Below are 22,444 nucleotides of genomic sequence, written 5' to 3'. Positions count from 1 at the left end.
GATTGACTTCCCCTTAAAAAATAGGGGTCTGTGTTGGTGTCATGTATAAAGGAGATTGAAAATATTGTTTTGTAGTGGGATTATTTCCTACTAAAGCTTATTTCTTTCTTATTTCATAGCTGTGTAATTTTTTGTACAAAAGTATTTATTTATTTTAAATCGTTTGTGAAAAAATGCATCTATTTAAAACTGTTATTAGAGGTATTTTCAAGGACTCCATTATAAAAATGTAGATAACTATCTAGGAAGTAATATGGTTTATTCAATATCAACAATTAACAAATAGCACGTATTTAAAAAGTAAGAAATTAATTGCATTTAAGCACATTCCTAGCATTCTAATGATGACAGCGTATTTGATCGCTATTTTTGAATTATTGTGCAATTTATTGCATGCGGTAGGTGGTACAGATTTTCAAAGCCTCTCTCTATTTAGCTAGTTAATTCTATAGTGTTGTATGTACTTTCAGATGCAATCGATACCGGTGTAACCACGGGGATATCATTGCCTATTTACCACCATAATTACTTATTTATTACGCTTGCTTTATTACAGCACACCTTACTAACACATATAATGCCTGCAGTCTACAGTATACTAGACATGGGCAAAATGTGTCATTGAAAAGAAAAGATAGATATGCATCTTTCAATCACTGGGATATGAATCACTCTTTCATATCTTTATATCAGTAGCTCAGTATAACTCAGTAGCTCGTTTAAACTCGCAACTCGTGTGCGGCTCACTCATTCAAATAGATCATTCAGATATAGTGATAGGTTGGTTGTTGTTTGCATCTTTCTGATATATTGAGCGGTTGCGATTGAACAACTTTTTTCTAATTAAAAAAAAATACTATTCTTATGACTGTAGGTACAACCTACTTCTTTTATGTTAATTAGTTCAATGAATAGTCAATCGCAATCTAGTATTGAGTATAAGCATTAGTTTAGTAAGTATTAGAAAATAAAAATAGAAATAGCCTTCTGATTTCCTTTCATACTTTACACAGGCTTAGGACTGTCTACCTACGAAATTATTTACGTGAAAATTAAATTTTAGTTCAAAATGTGTATTTCGAGTCAAAACATGTTTGTTCGGTAGGCGGTAAGTTTTCAATACATTTGACAAGATTATAATACCGAAATATTCACTAAGGACAAACAATTATAAGCCTTATGCGTGAGCAATAGAGTTAACAACTTATTATTGGGTGTCAACTTATTGTGGTCAAAGTAACGACATTCGTAATCGTATGGGTGCGAGCGAGACGGCTCGCTTGACGTTCAACCAATGGCGCGCGACGAAGCTATCCGACGCCACAGATCAGTTAGTACCCGACGCGATGACCGACGAGTGAGTGAGGTGTAAAGAAAGATATACTGAACTACTGACACATTCGGATATGTAAAGATATGAAGAGTGATTGATTCAAATGGAATGATTCATATCATTTGTATCTATCACTCCTGAGTTACCCATCTCTACAGTATACCAATAGTGGTTAGGCTAGTTTTTAAGTCGTTAGTCAAAGCGACGCAAAATTCCACAAGATGTGGTCACCGCCTATTTAGCTTAGCTGGCGGATGCGCGAGCGCAAGGTCGTTAGAAACCGCTTTGAAATCGAACTGCATGAACAGCGTATTATATTGTCGACTATTTATTCTAATATTGGTTTTGATTTGCTCTGGATTACTTTAGTCGTGTGCTTTCTATTGAGATGATAAATAGATGTATTTATACCATTTCGGCAGCAGGTATGTCTAACAGCATAAATTTATGCCAACTAGTAGTACATGTACCTAAGTAATGTGTTTTTAGGAAGTTATTAAGATACTTGAAAATGCAATTCGATGCCAAAAATTATGTGTGTCCTGCAAAAATACAGTGCCTACGATTTTTTTATTAAGTGGATCAATGTCAAGGTATGCGTCTACCTAAAGACTATGATAGATATGAATGTGTGTGTTTTGTTTCTATTGTTTTATTTAGTAGCAAAACCAGTTGATAAAATATTGGTTTGAAAGCTCACAAGAACCTTGCGTCAGAGTTTCATAACACATTGTTCTAAGCGACGCGACGTAGGTAGCTTTAATAATTACGCACTCGCTGTGGGTAGTTCCTGCCTGCACGGTACGGTTTGCACTTGTTTAGTTTATTGATTAAACCAGTAAACACACTTACGGAAAACACTGGGAGTAACAAATACAAACAAGTCATATGTCTGAAACAACTCCACAATAAAACAATGAAAGTTCATGTACAGCGTGTTGTTCATTAAACCGCTAAAACAACAATGTTAGCAAGTTTTATATTTCCCAAAGGTAAACCGAGGCACTGGCCCCGATTTTAATTAAATAGAAAGTCCGATCCCCGTCGAAGTTATTTCAAGTATTGGCAGAAGTTGTATGAAGTAGACATTAAACAATAAAGATATTTCACTTACCATTCGGACACGTGAAAAGGTTGCCCTGTGAACAAAAACAAAATTATTAGATATTTGCACTTCAAGTTTTGTAAAATGTTTGAGGCAGGCAGCACTTTGATCTTGCGAAGTTTTGAAGTATTTCGAACCGATGGAGTAACCAGCCGGGGAAGGATAATGCGGTATCGAGTAAAGCTTCTGGTCATTCACCCCAAAAAATGTCTCGTACAAGACGCACACCAATTTATAAAAAAAAAATACCTATTGGTCATGGACAAAGTTTCAAAGCTCTGCACAATACGTACGTGTCGTACATAGAAACAAAAGGCAGGTTTAATTCTAAAAATCTTTGTGCGGAATCATCTCGTTTGTATGTTGCCCTGGTCGATGGTATAGCTGGATGTCGATGCTTTAATCTGGGAAGCTCGGAACCCCAGTTATTTGGAAAACCAACGTCCTCTGAAACAACTCTAAGGCTTTGTCGTAACGATAACGATCTCTCTGTACGTAAAGAGTCCTATGTTATAGAAAGCAAACGTAGACAGTAGTAAAGTGAAATATGCCTTTGTACGCAAGAAGTTTTCTGTACGCGTAAAGACTCGCCACGACATTGTAAGCATATTAAGAGACGGCTTCAAAACTTTTTTGCATATTTTATATACCGGACTGACTAATTAAATTCTTGTTCTCATTCTGAATGAATTGCTTTATTACACGATATTAGATATTAACGTAATCAGTTAAATAGAGCCAACGATCTTGACTTAAGTTGGCTATGTAACGTGCTTTCCAATGCAAGCAACTTAACTTGTTATATTATACCGGGTTTGTATACAAGCTGTTGATTTGCATCCGTGCTATATTCAGGGAGGTAATTATGCTAATGATTCTCGACCCAAATCAATAAAATTGGTACGTATTTTTTTTTCTTTGATTTTTTTTCGGAATTCGTAAATGTCATCTAGCCTTATTTAAACTTGGCGCGTATGTTACTGGCCTTAAAACCGTGCTGCACCCTTACACAAACGCAAACACAAAGCATACGCAACGATCACAAAAAAATTATAGATTGATATTCCCAGACCGCATACATCGAAACAAATCCGAAATGTGGTCAGTTTCACAGTTTTCCATTTGGAAATTGATATAACGGGGCGGTCGTGACAGAATGAAACATTTCGAGCGGCTTGCCAAACTGGGGAAAGTGGGTTCGCGAGGACACTCGCCACCCGTGACCGACTAAAACAGATATAAATAAAACAATAACTTCTATTGTTCACAACTAATAAAACAACGAATCTGTTCTCTTAATTGTTACATAACACCCGACTGCTGATTGATGGTGAGAGCCAACATTCAAATACTTAGAAAGTACTTACAATATAACGCAGTTCGTCAGCAGAAGTGGATTGAATCAACTATTTTCCCCTACACTTAAACTGACTTGGAAGCTTGGTAGTTTTACTTACTTTGTTTGCCGGGAACTTTTATGAGCGATAAGGAAAAGAGAATTTATGAGTCAAGTTTTATTTCAGTGAATTTTGCTGATTCGATTCTGCGGTTTTGTCACAACGTTGCGGCAATTCATAATGTTATTAAATTCTAGTTGAAAACCTGAATTCATAATTAATTAAGTAAATATCACACGAAAGCGATGCATTCAAATATATGCTGGAATTATACGTGATGCTTTTGCCAAATCAAACAGAGTGTGTGTTGAAAGCGCAAACTCGTAGTCGCAATATTTGTCTAACTACTTATAAAATCACATAGCCGCCGATTTGTACCAACATGACACCCGGTGACATGAAAGTTAATGGATTCCGACAGGCTATGGTCTCTACGTGTAATCGACTTGTAATCGATCGTCAGACTGACTGCACAGAACAAGCAGTTATTACGTAACTCGTTATTATATTATAATGAGACGGCCTAGCAGACAATTTTATAAAATTTCAGTGTTCACGGATAATTACGTCGTTCGTAAAATAAACGATACCTCGCCTACCGTATCGAATTTAACCACTTTTGTAGTGTCGAATTTCTATGACTTAAATCGTCGATCTGATAAATAATTATGAAGCAATTTTGCGGCATTGACATGTATTAATTATTAATTGGAATCGGAGGTGTTACGAGCGTAATGATAGATAGTATTATTAGCTGTGGCAAAACTAACACGTTTTGTGAATTGTGGTACAGATGTGTGGATAGCGTACTGTGGTGATTACGACTAATGACTGTGTGTATTGTTGAAACAGATACAGAACTGCTGATTACTGCATACTTGATTACTATAATATCAAGTGTAGGTATGTACGAGCATCATGAAGGGTTCGACATTGACTTATATTGAGGTTTTGCATCTCGACAGACTATCTCAAGTTGCATACATAGGTTGCTAGCGAGTTCAGGCATCTGGGAATACTCGTAGAACGTGCCAAGCCTGACCTTTAGGCATTATAGCGAAATAATTTAGTTGATGCAGTAACAAGACAATACACCACATAATGAACACGAAAGAACAATAAGTATTTTCTTTGTTCGATAATTCGGTAAAAGCAATCAACTTTGCAATAATAGTGTTGCAATGCATTGTGTTAATATAACAGTTTGTTTACCATACAATGAGATGTTCCACTAATATGATCGAGAAGGATGTCTGTACATCCGCTTATGCTAAACAAACATTTAATTATTTATTATTTCGAATAATCGAATAATTAAAATATTTTAAAAGAAGCTCAAAAAAGCGAACCTTTTTTCTACTTCGTGAACTTTTTCCTTGACTCTAGAAGCCTTTGTTTTTCGGCAAATTCGATTTGATTATTTTTTACGTCTCCTACTATTTTGTGTCAAAATAAACCTATCTATTAGTCCCTAATGGCTCAGTTATTAGTTTTATTGATAGTCAATCCAATTTTAATGGTATTTCGAGTTTAGCTAACTAATTCGACTAATAGAGTAGGTAGTTACTATTATGTCGCAATATAAAATTCCATCTTAGAATGGAATAATCCAAATTGCTTTTGTAAAAAGTTGAAACGGATTATATTTCTACTTAAGTGAGTAGCACTTTTAAGATTAGTTCTGAGGGAAAAATGTTTTACCTGAAATTATGAGAACTATAACAGAGTACAATATCGGACTTTGTAATCCACTGGGATATGGGTTTGATTAGTCTCTCGCATTAGGAATTAAATATTAATGTGTAAAATAATAAACGTAAAAGTCGCTTGAGCTTTTCCTTTAAAAAGTTGAGCTACACATTTTTTTACGTGTTGCAATCATTTTACAAATGGTATGGGCTAAGCTGAAAAATTAAAATATGCAAGCCAAGTAACATAAGTTAAGACGACTTATCAAAAAAAAAAAACTAGTCTTAGGTAGACAGATCATTAAATAAGTTCGATTTTAACAAGCTACGTATTTTTATGTCTGTAGACGAACGCTTAGATGCAATCATCCATTCAGTACAACGGACAACAGATGCAGTTGAGCTGAGTAAATAAATAAAATAAGCAATAAAAGCTTACCTCTGAGCTGGCTTGCACAGCAGCCAGTAGAAACGCGACGACACATAGTGCCGCCGGACACCTTATCAACATCGTAAATCTGTGAACAAAACATAATAATGCTTAGCTTTTCTTAACAACAACGTTACAGAAACATGGGTATAGTTGCCAAAATAATGCATTTATATTTACAGAAAGAAAAGTCTGAAATAACAACAGAATGAACTGTCATTTAGCATGCTTTCTACAGTTTATTCAGCGGATTCCTAAATTCGATTTTACCAATGCTTTTAATCAGAATGTTTTTTTGGTTTAAAGTGTTTATCTGACCTGAGTAGTATACCTGTTCTATTGCGTAAAAGTTAATGGTACTTATTAAGTGCTCAAAATCAGAGCAACAGCAAAGCAAATTACAGAGACTTTATTCTTGCTACGCAATCATATACCGCCGGCCATAACAGCCATAGATGACATAATAAGTAATTGATCTATAAGTATATAAGTGATTTAATAGAGCATAGATATTTATTAATTAATTGTACCAGCAAATACTAAATTCTTTTGTCATTTGTACTTCAGTCCTCCACCCACGAACTTATAATCGTAAATGGAGTTGCAACAGTAAACTAGTGGGTGTTTTATTACAAACTGCAAACTGGCTACTCTGAAAGTTCTTAGTTTGTTACGTGAAATGTAATCTACAATACTTTGTGTTTGTATGTCAAGTAAAAACAATGTCGTTTTATTTGTTTTTATTATATTTTTTTTACTTGACGTGTGTGTACTCGTTATGCCATACATAATTGATATTATGACCGAAGTGAATACTGCGACTTAGCGTCTGTGCAAATTAGATGGCAGATAGAAGTTATGAACATCGACCGAATAGTGGATCTATTTTTGCAGGTCATAAAACGTCCAAAAAGGGTTTCTAGCAAGAATCTTATCTTTCGAGATTGTAGTAGATTTTAAGTACATAAGAAAAACTCATTGGCCATTTATGGTATTGCTGCATCGTTAAAGCTCTTTTAAGTTTTAAGAAAGTATGTGATTTAGGATGGTTTTTGGTTAGCATGGAGATATTTTCTCACATGTCTTGAGTTCACCTCATTCGAGCTATAAAAATGGGCCACCAGAGCCGATTTTATTAAACATTTCAATGCTAGTTAATAATTATGCAGTTAATTACATCGCATTAACGTCATGTCCTCTCCAGTGCTTCACTCTTTAAATAATCAAAAAATCAACAGCGAGACTTCGGCATCTGATTAATATTTATGACGAAACGAAAATAACAAAAATCAATTCTCAACTCATTTATGTATTAATTGAAATTATCGTCAGCGTATTTGTATAGTGATTTCGAAATCGAATTGTGATTCGTGAAATGAAATTTTTCGTTTGCTCTTAAAAATCAGGTATAGGTAAGTACCTAAGTGTGTCAGTTTGAGCTGTGAATTCATCATAATTGGTTATTGGTTTTTTCCGACAAATGTTGGGTTTAATTTAATCTGCCAGCTTAAATCCGTCTGCGCACCCAAATGAGTACAACCGTTCTGCGTGCTTAAATGACTACGTCATCGGTTTTAATCGTGGTTTATGTAGATAAACGTTTATTTTGTTCATTTCGGTATGAAGTTGCAAATATATTTTTCCATTAAATTGCAGACGTGGGAGAATTTTGATAGCTTAACTAAGAGAAATAATACAAACGAGCTCTGTTTATTTACTTCAAATAACATTAGATGTTATTTTCTCACTAAAATGCTCTCAGTATTAACGTTAGTTGCTCCATAAATAAATAACAACAAGTTCTAGTTGGTATTAAGTTGTACTGTTTATTTTACGTTGGAATGGTTTCATACTTGCAAATGCAATTGCATTCTATTTTGCTAACATCAACGCGAACAATGTAGATAGTCATCTGAGGGAACATTCGAAACTATTCAGCTTTGTTCATTGGCTTTATGTTATTTAGATTCTGTCAGCGTGTCCGAAATCTATCATAACCCAATCTGATCCGTTGTTTTTATATTTTCGCCCGTACCCGTAAAAAGTAGTTTATAACTTGCGACATCGACACAATGATTGACGGTACGAACAAAGGCGGGTATAGTACAAAAACAAATTACGTAATAAAATTCAGTTTTGAAAATGTATTTTCGTTACAGAGTAATTTTGGAAAGGTGCTACCTACATAAAATTCACAAAATAGCCATTAATTAATGTACGATAGCAAACATTCAAAAATGTACATTTTCAAGTTTTTTTACAAATCACGCATATGTACTTAAGGATCCAATTTGCAAGACGACAATTCTTAAATAACTAACTGTGGGATTCAAGAAACATTTTTTCGTAAGTTAAAATTATGAGAATAGTACGCTACAATTAAAAGATAAGAGTGGCAAAGCTTTGTCAAAGCACAATGAGTCGATTGTGTAAATTCGTTTCAACATGATAAAGCAACGAACTCTGTCGTGTGCGTGCTAAGTGGCTGAAAACGTACCAACACCGATTTATATTTAAGTGGAGCAAGGGCAATCAGTGTATAGACGGTCGTTTATACCATTGAACAGGAAATCAATTTATTATTGCATTGAATATAGAAATTAGTTTAAGGAATTACTTACGCAAGGTAAAAGCAATTTTCAAATTAATCTTAATCGTACCTAAGTATATATCGGACTCAAACGAGAAGGTTCCCCATTTTACAAATATTCTAAACTACGATCAAGTTGGTTTCCATTTGAATCAGATTTAGCTACCAACGTTTTACATAGTGCGATAGCTTTTCTGACGTTTATAACCCACTTTCCGAGTAACCCGATAGCCCTAGGCAATACTGGTTCTAAGACATTTGACTTACCAGAACGACTGTCAAAGGTCTACACATGACAATTTGCTAGACTATGGTCTAATGAAACTCGATACATTGATGGTCGGGCGATCATGAATCGAGAAAATTTACGTGAATTTTCCTAGAAAATATTAACAAACCTACCATATTAAGAGGTAAGTGTTATTAAATCTAAATGACAATTAACATTATCATCAATTCTTAGTTGAAATAAAATAAAATAGCAAAAGTTATGCGCATACACGTTTTGATGTCATTATTGTTGATCGTAAAAACTGGTAATGGAATGCTCGGGTTCCTTGTAACGGTACAGAAATGATTGGTACTCACATATGTAGTGTAAGTGTACCCGATTATTACATAATAACATACTGGTCTATGCTCTTTCGTGTAATGGACCACCGGGGAAAAGGATTTTGTGGTTCATCATATGCTCTGTTTTTTTTTTAATATTACCTGCCAGCTGGCAACTACGTAGGTTCCTTTTTTGAAATCATATTGAGTAGTAACTTTATATCTAGGTATTTTACAGTTATTCCGATACTAGAAATCGAGGATTCGATAATTTAAAATCGATAAAGCTCAATAAAGTTGATGCACTAGACGCAAGAATCGATTCCTTGGGACTTTGTGGCTACGGAATCGGTGTGCATTTGAAATAAAATTTTAATGTGAAAAGTTATGAAAGTTGCCCCTAACTTGAGAGCACGGTATAATCCTAGTTATATTACAAGTTTAACTTTAAGGACTCATAGGAGAGCAGAGTAAGTAATATAAAAGTTTATTATAACAAAATTTTGCAGGAATTTTGTGAGTAATTTCTGGATTTTTAAGGGTTTTTCTAGTGAAAACATAAAAAGAGTTAGTTGGAGACGTTTATGAATTAATAAAACTTTTGTTACATAAAACGGTTTAAAAGTTTAATTAATAAGCGCTCGGGAAGATTCTAAAGGAAGGAAAATGCATGAAAATTATATTTTTTACCATAAATTAAGAGCAAAGAGTCGACATGTGGTTATATTAGGGTAAGAAAATATAGTTGCAGTAGGTACATAATATAGGGTGTTCTTTTAGAATCCAACTTCTCCAGGAAGGTAGGAAGGTTATTCCGTCTTACGTCATCAATTATTAATAACAATACCTCTATAAAAACGCGAAGGGTTAACCTTGCTGCCGACGGTTATGACGGTTAAATTAAAACCTCTGAAAATTATCTTCTTTAACAACTGGCATTGTAACCTTTACCGTCTATCAATGATGTCATGATTCGTGTCCGGTTTCGATTGTACTTTTTATGTTAACAATCGACTAATTAACATAAGTTCTCTGTTTGGATATACGTATGTATATACAATATTTGTATTTGTATGATTTAATCAGTGTGTTTATGGTTATGAATTTTTCAATATTAAAGTGGTATTTTAATGAGATTATATAAAGTAAATATAAAGAAACGCTACTTAGAGCTTCCCAAATATTTATTAAATAAACACGAAATATTTTTTATTATCTCATTTATATCATGCATGATGTTCAACATATGTTCTGAATAGGCACCTATACCTATGAAGTTATGCTTTCTGAAGGGTTTAGATGTCGAAGTATATCATGGCAGTATACGTGTCTATATTGTATCCTAAAGGGACAACCACACACCAGTCATGCCTTTCATATTGCAACTAAAAATACTTATCACTTACTAGTAATTTGATACTTTGATACTTAATAACGTAAAGAAATAAGCCTCTACTTGTACACTGATAGTATAATACTTGAAAATCAGGTTTCTGCCAGGGTTGAGGAGGTCAGACAATCGCCTGGTTTCAAACTTGAATATCGGTGTGTCACGGATGAATAACCTAGTGGAAACTTGCCTACCTAGTATCGGGGCCGTAGTGAATCCAATAAGACAGGGTATCTTTGATAAAAGCCATGGAGAAGGTATACTATATTTAAATAATTATAGTTTTAAAATTTAAAGCAGATTCTGCTTCAGTCATCCGCAATGCTGCAAGATTTTCTGTTTGGTAAAAATGGTATTCAATTGATTCATGTTTACAAAATTGTTATTTGGATTAGTATGTCGTTTAATCAAAAATGGTAATTATTGAATAAAATTTCGAAATTATCTCCATATTGCTGTTTAGATTTGTTAGTTAAGAGATATTAGAAAGATTGCGTAAGATTACAATTTCAGCCTAAATGACAACATTTTAGCTACGAAACTGACTTGTACCATTATGAATGTTTAATGTGGATATAGAAGTGTTGTAAGAAAGGAAATCGGTATTACAGGAGGTAATATTACTTCTAGGGATATTGCAACAGTGATACGCCAGTTAGTATGAAACTCGTTATAATTTGACCAATTACGTTGTAGGAAAAGGTAAAAAAACTTAGAGAGTTTGTTATTTGAAACTAAAGTTAGCTTGAATTCAAGTTTTTATAACGTGTATTGTAGACTTGCTGTTGTTACTTATTTTGCTTTTTGGTGTATTTTAAATGAACTGTTTTTGGATGCAGGTATCTATATGTCTCTTAGGTATACTGAGTTAGTTTCTATTTGCCTAATTGTTTCGATTAAGCAAGCCTATCTTACATATAGCAATCTGATCGATATTACTATATAATTAATGTAATTAAAATAGATTGATATCGATTGCACAATAGCACTTTTCAAATGAAAATTCAACATGTAACCGGGTCGCTGCATACATAAAAGAGCCTCTATAAATGATAATAATAACTTGGTTTTGCTTTGATACTCAAAGTAGGAACTTGTTTACATCATTAGGCTTCACCCCAAAGGCACCAGAATCGAACTGGTTCTTACATTCATCGTGACTGCCAATTCCTTACCGTAGCAGGACTTGCAACAGAAAAACTGAATTGCGTTTCTATAGGCATTAAATGCAGGAAGGTTAACGGTCCGAAGCAAATGAGGGGTTTGAACTCATCGTCTGCCTTGCGTGGCTGCATCTTGCAATATGTAATAATCATTTTTGAAATTTCACGAAGTTTTACGTGAGATGCCGTATTTTCAGAGTCTTGGTTTAAGAAACTTTTTGCAAAAATGAATAGTATTTTTTCTCTAAAATAAAAATAAGAGAGGTTCCTTGAATTTTCTTCCCGCAAATAGGTGACATGTACATGTATGTTTTATCTACTGCAAGTGCATTAAATGACGCGTTGCCAGCTCATTGCGTACGAGCATCAAATAACCTTTCTCAGAGAAAACTACTAGGGCGGAAAGATTAGCCAAGCATACATCCTATTTTCCTTCACTCCCATATCACGGGAAAACTACGACCCATGAATATTTTCGGATTCCACGTAATCGTATTTGCTGTATCGACTGCTGACTAACTGTGGATTGGATACGGAACCCTCGTTTTTGGGGACACGAATACATTTTCCCGCAGTAACGACTCGTCGATGGATTGGGTTAGATTCGTTAAATGTTTGAAATTGGCGCGGTTGACGAGGGTTCACTGTTAGTGTAGAAATCATGTGCAGGGACATTGTTATTTCACCTCCCTTGTATATTGGCCAAAGCAATTTGTTTACATCGAACTATAGTGTGCCGATACCGGACGTATCATTTTGATGATAGTTTTTTATTGTCCCCATTTCTCTGCTAGGTTTCCAAAAACACTTTACTCTTCTACCATGTTTGTTCACACCTCTTTTTCAATACCGTTCTGTTAATAGGAACAGTCGTGAATCTTTTACAAAGCGCGTGCTGATTACTGATTGTCTACAATAGACTGGGAATCACTTGCGTTTAACTCTAACGTCTAATTAAAGCACACCTGCGAATAACTTGGATTCCGAATGTCTGACTGTCCGTCTGAAACCTGTTGAATCAAATTTAATTGACCAGTTTTAGTTACACGAATTTCCTTTCCGTTTAAGCAATAGGCAGTCTGCGAAAATGTAAATTGTGAGTTCGTACTAGAGTATCTAATGATTCGACGATTTAAGTGCTGTAGTCGATTGAAGCATGTTCTTCCGTTTCTAGTACCTAATGATGATGACAGAATAAAAAAGTCTCTAGTCGAGGAAACGAGACCAATAGGAAGAACTTCCTCATAATTCGTGATGTATCGTATGCCCCCGTGGCCTGTTCTCACGCGCACGGCACCTCCCCTCCCCATTGTCTTAAGCATTGCGTCGGCGCAGCCGTGAGATTAGTTTGACGCTTTGATGCTACTATCTTTGAACAGATAAGACAATTTTGTTCCGTTCTAATTAATTTTATTATTTAAGCGAAAGTCGGTCACTTTGTTGTATCATTAGGGTTTTCTGTTACAGGTTATATTATTGCTAGGAATGTAGTTAACTAGTTCCATCAAATTATTGTAACGTGTGTAGAATTTAATTATACAATTGAAGCGTGAACAGCAATGGTATTTATTTACAAATTTTTGTAAACATGCAATAAATAAATATGAGAGGAAAAAAATAATTTATAAAGGTAATGCTTATTTCTAAGGAAATTTCTTCCAGCATACCTGCGAAAGGAAAATAAGGATAAAAGAGATGTAGATAGTGTGGTGTGTGATTAAGAAATTAAAATAGAAATCAAAATGAGCGAAATTAACTGTGTCTATATTATACCTATATAAACTAATACTATGTCATATATACTTAAATAAATATATACCTACACATACGATACATATGTAAAACAACTACGATGCAATGGACATACGGTATTTATGTATTTGGAATTTATTCAAGAATTTCTCTGTTAACACATAACGAGCAGTTGGTTGCCATCACGATAAATATTTACTGGTTTAACTTATTGATTTATTTAACAAATGCTATTTGAATATCTGTTGGTTTACGGTTTAGTTCAATTATGTTGTTCATTGTTTTAGGCCTCAGATTCATAATAAACTAGGAAGAACTATGAAAGTAGTTTTGAAAGTATGGCATCGTTACTATTCTGTGGTATTATTCATTGTTGGTTAGACATCTTTGAAGATGCACTGAAAAGCCACAACAAAGTTATGAGACACATCAGTTTAAGCGTGTTTCTATCATCACTCTTACTCATAAAAGGTCAAAAATAACAGTGAATTATTTTAAAAAATAATTCAAATACCTATTTGATTTAAATTTCAATTTGGTACTAGATCACCATAGCAAAATCGATTTCACGTATTTGGTTCCTAGAACACAAATTGGTAACAATACGACTGAACACACACAACCTTTTAATCCCAGCAATTCTGAAGTCCACGCTCACGAAATCGAGTATCAAGCTTATAAACTATAAATTTAATCCCAGACAAGCTTTAATAAGAAAACTCATACCGTATTCCTCATCCAAACCCAATTTAGGTACGTAAAGCCCAGATAAGGGTGAATTAGACTGACACAACCATTGTTTTCGGCTGAGCACCTACGCTGTAATTTAGCCGATAAAACAGTATGTTTAACAATGCGGGCCGCTATTGTTTTGTCAAATGATTGCTGGTTTTATTATGATTTCAATGTATCGCTATCATTGGTTAATGAAAGGGTTTGAATGAGAACATGTAACACTGCTGGTTTAATTAGTTTGGTTTCATCCGGTATTAATGCAATGGATCGTATTTTTTATTGCTGATTGAAGATCAACAAGAAGGTGTTCTTTACAAATAAACAAGTGACTAGCAAAGTTAAAAAGTGCCCTAGGACCAGCCGCGGCAAACGTAGTCTAACCTTGGTTGATTGACCCCTTCCACTGTTACTGACCCAAAGACTCCGCTAATAGTAACCGATCACCATTTTAAATGTCGAACATTAATAATTTAAATTAACGATGAGCCCCATGATTGGTAGTTGACGTTTACGGCCTCAGGCCCAATTTCGGCAACGAAACAGTTGTATGTGGCCTCATACGTATGTATGTCATCAGCTTATAATAAAAAAAAAAATGGAATTCTAGCATGAGTTAAGCTTGTTTGTGTGAAAAAGATAAAGATCTTCTATTATAAATGGAATTTGGAGTTTTCTCACGTCAGGCCGATGCTCCATATAATTGACCATTGTCATAATGGGAAACTTAAGCTGACCTGCTTATTGGCTTGGTAATCGCAGCTGTTTTTCGAAATATTGTCTCACGATTCTAACTTAGTTGCGGTGAACACACTGTTATGCAAACAATGATCAATAAAGTATAGATGGTAAGATTAGATATATTGTAACTTCAGTATAAAAGGTTTTGTGTTAGTAGTTTCATGACATAATTTCAGTAGATATTTATAGAAGGTTGTTACGTTTGCCTGTGATCTTCGATAAAACGGATTTTTTTTACAGTTTTACTTATTTCATACAAATGTAGGTAAGTGATTCAAATGAATGTGAAACTTGGGTTAGCTCATCCATTTTTGGAATTTATCAAATCTTAATCAAGTTTATTAACCTTCGCGAGCTTTTTTGGCAAGTATGTCACACCAAAAAGGCTTTTAAAGTAACGAATGCAAAAACAGATGAGCAACGGCAGAATACGGAATGAGTTCTCATTTTAAAAAGCTTCAATATTGGTTGGTCTTTCTTCGAAAGATAGTTCCAAGAATTTTGTTTATTGTTTCAATTTTAATCTTACTCAGAAGTTTTTTTTTCAAGTTTAAAGTAATATATTAAAAGGAAATACTTTTTATCATTCCACCCATGGTTAGAACTTATAGAATTTTACTTCAGAAACGGCTTAGTAACAAGTGGTCTGACTACTATTTACATAAATAAAACCTGTCCTTTTGAAAGACATTAAAAATATTCTCACAGCATCCCATCGTAGGCTTTGCGTGATATTGTCAGCATTATTTATTCAAATCAAACAGCCTTTAATATAGTGTAAATTAATGCTCTCATGGTATTCGAACACATAAAATGTGATTCATGGAGATAGGTATACGTAGACTTTGGACTCACTTAAAAATAAAAATTCTTAATAGGTTTTGAAAACAAATGACAGACGTTGTAATTTTTTTAGAACGCCTTATTCAATCGCTAAATGGGCTAACTGCAAGCATACCTACGTGCTTTTTTGCAAGGTGCTGTTAGAGAACAATAGTTCTTAAAAAGTGTACAATTAAGGTCAAAATAGCAATTAGTGCTCGTTACGTATAAAGAGTCCAGTCAAAGGAAAGTGGTCACCAATGTCATGAATATTAATTTACTTGTCAAAAATATTGTCGATATCTACACTGTACTGTAAATAAAATGTTCGAATGTGAGTTTTGTTACTAAGGAAATATGATACTTTCATTCCGGAAAATTAAAAACTTTTACTCTTTTGTACGGGACAGCATTCAACAAACAGTCACAATTGCAACAAAGTTTATTTCTGAGTATTTTCCGCTTTATGACCGTTCAATGGAAATGAATGCTATCAAACTTTATACAACAGACACTTTCTAGTTCTTAATCTAACATTTAGAAATGTCTAGAAAAACTTATGTGTTTTTACCATGAGGTTCGCATGAAATACCCCTTAGGATTCCACAGACTGTCCAACAGCATAGTTTCTATAATTTAAACATTAAAACAAAATTTCAATTAATTATTTAAATTAACACTCACCAAGTAATTTATATTAACAGATGAGCTTTATTTGTTTTGTTAAATCCGTTTATTTTGCTCTCGGTAATACGTTTTCGATGTGTGAATACGTTAAGTGGTTGTGAACATATTCAAATGTATTTCGTGTTTACAAAATCTCACAAAGCGAGCGAACTTGTTCCGTTATGATCAATCTAATCAATTAGCTTTAAGGAGTTGTTCGTTATATATAATCAGTTAAACTGTGCCCCAATATAATTGAGAACATAATATAAATATATAATATATAATATAGATATATAATATATAATGCTGTTAAAATGTATGGTATAGTTAGTACCTGTGTGATTTTTTTCAAAACTGAAATACTTTCTTGTAATTTGATCAGGCTTTAGAACTCTTGAATTTATATTTGATTCAAACTAATAATGATATTTTTTCGTTTTCAGTCTTCTGTCAAATCTACTGCGGGTGATGATATTTGTATTTACTCATTAAAAACCAATATGTACATCGTTCCAAAATAGCCAATGAAACAATGTTTACGCTTTCAATTAATATTATTTATTGATGGTGACAATTTATTAATCATTGGTTTCTACAATAAATAATGTTCCCCAATAACGGTAATGAGTCTCATTATGACAGTTTATTGTGAAATATAAGTTAAGTTAACAATAATATAATGATCAATTACTTTGCACAATTCTTGTTAGTAATATTTTATGTTGTATAAAAAAATATATAAAAAGACCATCAAGAAGGTTACATTTCTCGTCCTTTTCAATTGGCTAAATAAATGTTTGCAGAATATTTTTCAGTACATTTATATTTCTGATGCTATATCGCAGACACAGCAATAAATCAAAAAGTAAGTGCCATTAATAAAATGAACCTTTACTCAAAAAAATGTACTACACATTTGGGATTTAAAAATTACATTTAAAATAAAATGAAAAGCAGTGCTGCTGCGTTTTTGTAGAGTAAGTATAAAATTACCTTGTTGCATATTTTAAGAGAAATATCAGCAAAAACAGTTTTTACTAAAACCGTTTAAAATAAAATGACTTTAAAATGAAACTTCCGTAATTTAAAAAGATAATTTTCAACGCAGAACTGCTCAAACTAAACAGGTGTGCAGACAAGTAGAAACCACGAAACGATCAGTTTTACATAATCAGATTGTCTAAATTCCTTATGTTAATGGGAAAGTTGGTACCAGACAATCAATGGCAATAACTGGCTTGCAATAAACGATAGGTGAGAACGTCAGACGAATGGGCACTTTCTCAAGACACGTGGTACTATTTGAGATATGTTTTGAAGAAAGTGAGAGGCGTAACTTTTTCTTTACTCAAACTGTTTGTACATTTGCTGACCGGTTGATAACGTGACTACATTCTAGATGTCAGGGAAATTCATGAATGGAGCGCTTTATTTACTTAAGTGGGTACGGTGACAAATATTTTATTGCTTATGCAAGTTCTTCCTCCATGACGCACACTTAGCTTTCGCTTCAAAAAAAAAAAATCAAAAACGAATGACTATTTTATGTACTGTTATAAAAACCTTTCTACTACATATACTATTCTATTGTTACCTGTTTTTTACGAACGCTCTCGATTAATTCTACTGTTGTGTGATAGAGACGGCAATTACCTGTAAAAGAGGACAAAACTATTAAAAATTAAGAACAATTTCAAACTGTGCTGTAGTAATTCTTACTAAGAATATTTAACTTTTACTTTAATCGTGATATTAAATTAGATGCAGATTGAGGTCGGCGAAGTTGTAAAGGGAATAATTGAAGAAGATTTGCGCTTTAGGATTGTAATTTGGCGAATAATTAGCTATAGGAAGAGCTAATAACAAAAAATAAATTACGAATTAATTAAAAAAGTATCGGTTAAAATGATAAAAAGAAATAATAATTGAAGACCACGAAACAAAAACATAAACAAGCTTGTCATTTCTAAAACGCATACACGGGCTTATGCAAGATAAGTGAAACCGCACCACACAGATAAAAAGCCTCCCTTTGACAAAACCTTTGATACAAACATGCGGGTACAAATAAAACTGGCTGAAGCGACCGAACAAACACACCTAATACAAAAAACTTGGTATTTTCCTAACGTATGGGTGGAAAACAGGATAAGTAAATGAAATAGAGTCTGAGAAAAACTATTTAGAGGTTGCGGGACAAATATAGGGATTATAAAAAATAGACAGACCGTGAGAATAGGCCTTACAGTACTTTTTGTGGTTCATAGAAAAACGACATCAAATTGAACCTTTAACAAGGTCTAACCTAGAACCAACTGGGTATTGCTATCGACCAGCACAGATATTTTTTTTTTTGCATCTGTCTGGACCAGTTTCGTAAATTTCATAACGCTTTTACCGTCTTTCTGTGATTTATTAATGTTGCATATTTACGTCATATCACTCCATTTGTTGCTTATTCCTTGTAGTGCAACGATAAAGCGCAGCCGCTTTTATTGTGCGAAGATATTATCGTTTTACGGTACGAAACTGTCTGTGGCCTACTTCACGTAACAGTACTTGACTGCAATGTTTTAGAAATAGCTAACGATGTAATACGCGGCCATTGATTAACTGATGCTGTTAGATTTTATGCGATAGGTGCCTTGATTGCTAGAGTTATTAAGCCTACTGACGTCTAAAGAAATGACTATTTATATTGTTATGATAAACATTAAAGACCGCGACTACTAGAAGTCTAGCAATTTAGGAGCGGTAAAAAATTACAAAGAATAGTTAAAAAATATCACATAATTTTCCCAACACATAAATTCCGAAAATGGGCGATTGGCAACTCGATTGCAGCATCAGAAAAAAGAAAATTCACTTAAGATAAAATCCACAAGATGAAGATCAAATTACACGGCTGTATTAAAAAGTATTTTGCTCGAAGCATCGTTTATTCGATACCGTCTGGATCGAGCAAGCAATCAACGCGGCATCGGAACATGAAAACATCGAGTATCGCCATATTTCGACTATTTTTGATCAGACGCAAAAATTGACTGTTTATGAAAAGCTTGAATAGCCGGCGCGATGTTCGATTGGGTTTAGTCACGCAAACTTTTTTGTTTCGCTAGTTCCCATTGGTTTTTAATAGGAGTAAAAAAGATGGATTTTGTACCTGATATAATAAGGTTGAAGTCAGAACGTCAGGTTTATAAAAAGTATAAAGCTAACGTTTTCTTGTAAAGCTTGTAGATAAACAATTATAAGAAGAAACCGAACGTGGTGCCGTTGTTTTAAAGAGTTATCTAGCATTTCAGTACTTTAATCATATATTTTAAGCTAAGCACCTACCCGTTTTGTGGTGTAGTTCTTATTTTCTCATAACACGTAAACAATTCGAAGTAATCGCGACTTGTCGCTTCGTTAATCAAGCTGGCGACCTAAGTAGGGGCTCGCGTATAACGGAATGCACTCGCCATGAGCGAACCACAAGATGGCGGAAGTTAGTTACGATATCATTACATTGCATCTACATTTAAATATGGAGAAAAGACATTAAAAATAATCGCGGTATCAAGTTAACTGCGTATAACCATATTTAATCATGACTCTGATCTAGATTATGAAGATCTCGGAAAACTTATAATATCTATGTATATCAAGGCACCTCGGATTAGTGGTGAATGTTTCAAAGACATAAACATCTTAAGATCATTTTTTTTTAATGGCTTAAGTGGCCCAATATTTCACATGTAATAAGTGGAAATAGTAAAAGCTCGATAACCTGCAGAGAATTGTGGAGGAACTACGATCAGGAACTTATTACCTACTTCGTTCTTGGAATTTCTTCGTGGCGGTTTAACTTAGAATCTATTTCTAAGTTTCCGACCATTTAATCAATCCTACTTAGAATTTTCCTGTAGTTAACACACGACTCATAAAGTTTTCAATTATTGTATTCTCAAAAGTCTTTTGTACTCCGGTTCGCATAAAAGTTATATAATATAAGCTGTGGAACTACAGGCTTGGCAATTTTTCGAAATAGCCAACAAAATACAATGCCGAAAGCAACAAAGGAAGCCTATTGAATCTTTAAAACAGAATAAAACTTTTTCACGAGTCTTTTTGTGTGACGCGGTGGAAAGTCGTACGTAAGCCGGTCGGTCCGGTCGCAAACGATTCACGTACGTAGATACGTGTCGCATACGTGATGCTTGCCTAAAGCGGGCCGCGGCTCCTCATTGCCAGTGTCACTCGTCCATTGACAGTTTAACAGTTACAACCTTTTATACCTCCCCTCCCTAAATGGTGATGCACGCGACTTCAATATTTATGCGCCAAAGTGAAAGAGCTACCGAGAATGGTCGCTGAAAGTTGATAGTCCTAACCATTTCAATGTTATGATCAAATACATACTAATCATTGGCTACTTTGCATTTTTATTGCCGTATTATATCAGCATTCGAGAAAAATACATTTGGTTGGCTCAGTTCCAAGCTATGATTCATATCTGCGATTATCCTCATGACTCCGCATACCTGTATGGTATCTGAAGCAAAGGTGAGGTGTTTAGCGTCCGGAGCGAGTAATTAGCTACGAGAAAGCAAACATGACACTAAGTAGGAATTTCTGCATAGGCGAGACTTGGTCTGAAGGACTTAGTCGGTTAATGTGTCATGTTAACATGTACCAACTTCCTGCGATTCACGGAGTGGCTGCACGGCAATTATGTTGTCTTTCTTATTGAATACGTGAAATGTGGACTCAAGTGCTGCGACAGAACGTAATTAGTGAACCGCGGGAAAGTTATTGACACTAAAGAATTGCGATTGTTCTTCTATTCTATTCTAATGGTTTCTGGTGAAATCTCTTGATTGATACGTTCGGGTTTTGACCTCAACTTTGCAATTTCATTTTGAATTCTTTGAGAGGATCGTTAATTTGCTGAGACGAAAGTAGAGCATCATAAATCGTATGATCTTTTACAATTTTGCAATAGTCTTTGCAACCGTAATTACAAAAGCGTTGAACAATGCCGTTATCTTTCGCCCTGACTATTAAACTTCGTCTGCAAAAAACTAGTACATACATCGGAGTACTGGATAAAAATGAACATTGGTCAGGAACTTAAGTTGTTCGAGCGTAATGTTAGTGGCTTTTTCCACTCGCTGCAGTGTGCACTGGCGCGGAAGAAGCCCAACTCTTGAACGACTCGCGCGCTTCTATCGAGAGAAAAAATCTCGTTAGAAAATGGGAAGCCAACAGTTGGAAACTAGTTGTGCAAGTATGATCTCAGTAAAAGTATTTTTAGTTTACTTAACTCATTTATTCGGATAAGACGGATCTAGGAAGTTTTATTGTCATAATTATGAATCACGCCCGCCTCAATCCGGGAAAGTAAAAGTTATGTTCAAATAGTTGTAAGTGCAGAAACAAACGAAAGTACACAACGTAATGAGTGTTTAAGGAGATTGTGTCGTGAGGTCATGTCTTTTGGACTGACAAGTGGGTGTCGGAATGAAAACACAGTTTTGAGCACGAAGCGAATTTCGCGGTCAGGTGGGAGACATAATGCACGTTAGCTTCACCCCACCCAGATTTTACTTTTATTATTTTACTTTTAAAAGTCATTGTTCACGCTGGCTGTGAGGTTACATAAAGAATTAACAACATGCTTTGCAATTACACACAGTAAACGACGTGTTGTTTGAATAGACTGTTAGATACAGATTGTTACGTTAATAATTTCATATAAAATATCTTTTGTATGCACATAGTACTCAACAATTCAAAATTGGAGCATTCCTACGGTACCGGTTAGTAGGCTTACCAAATAGGTGGCAAATGCAATAACGACCTTAGATCGGAGTAACGCCATATTGGCAGCGACATTCCCCTCCCGCCGCACTTCCTCGTTCGGAAGGATAGGCTGAATATGGCGAGCACATCGGCCGGGCTTCCCTTACACAGCAGGTGATGATTATTATTAGTAGTACCACTTTCAGTTCATTGAACCGACACCGTTACTCCGTTTACGCATTTAGCTCTCGCGGCTGCCATACGACATGACACAAATAACAATTGGCCAATTG

General features: G+C 34.5%; 1 protein-coding gene and 1 long non-coding RNA gene across 2 annotated transcripts in view; one reads left to right on the top strand and one right to left on the bottom strand.

The window, feature by feature from the left end:
• LOC124632008 overlaps positions 1-22,444 on the top strand; it is an 85,372-nt gene that overhangs the window by 23,410 nt on the left and 39,518 nt on the right. The window lies entirely within an intron of this gene.
• Positions 1-22,444, bottom strand: part of LOC124632004 (sushi, von Willebrand factor type A, EGF and pentraxin domain-containing protein 1) — a 73,797-nt gene that overhangs the window by 33,291 nt on the left and 18,062 nt on the right. Inside the window, exons 2-3 of the mRNA XM_047166658.1 lie at positions 5,963-6,041; positions 2,448-2,472 (exon numbers count right to left, since the gene is read on the bottom strand). Coding sequence (XP_047022614.1) covers positions 2,448-2,472; positions 5,963-6,034 — 97 coding nt within the window. The 5' untranslated portion in view covers positions 6,035-6,041. The remainder of the gene's footprint in view (positions 1-2,447; positions 2,473-5,962; positions 6,042-22,444) is intronic.

Source organism: Helicoverpa zea, chromosome 7 (assembly GCF_022581195.2).
Source record: "Helicoverpa zea isolate HzStark_Cry1AcR chromosome 7, ilHelZeax1.1, whole genome shotgun sequence".
NCBI lineage: Eukaryota > Metazoa > Arthropoda > Insecta > Lepidoptera > Noctuidae > Helicoverpa > Helicoverpa zea.
Note: the sequence above shows the minus strand (reverse complement) of the source record. Positions and strands in the feature narration are given on the sequence as shown.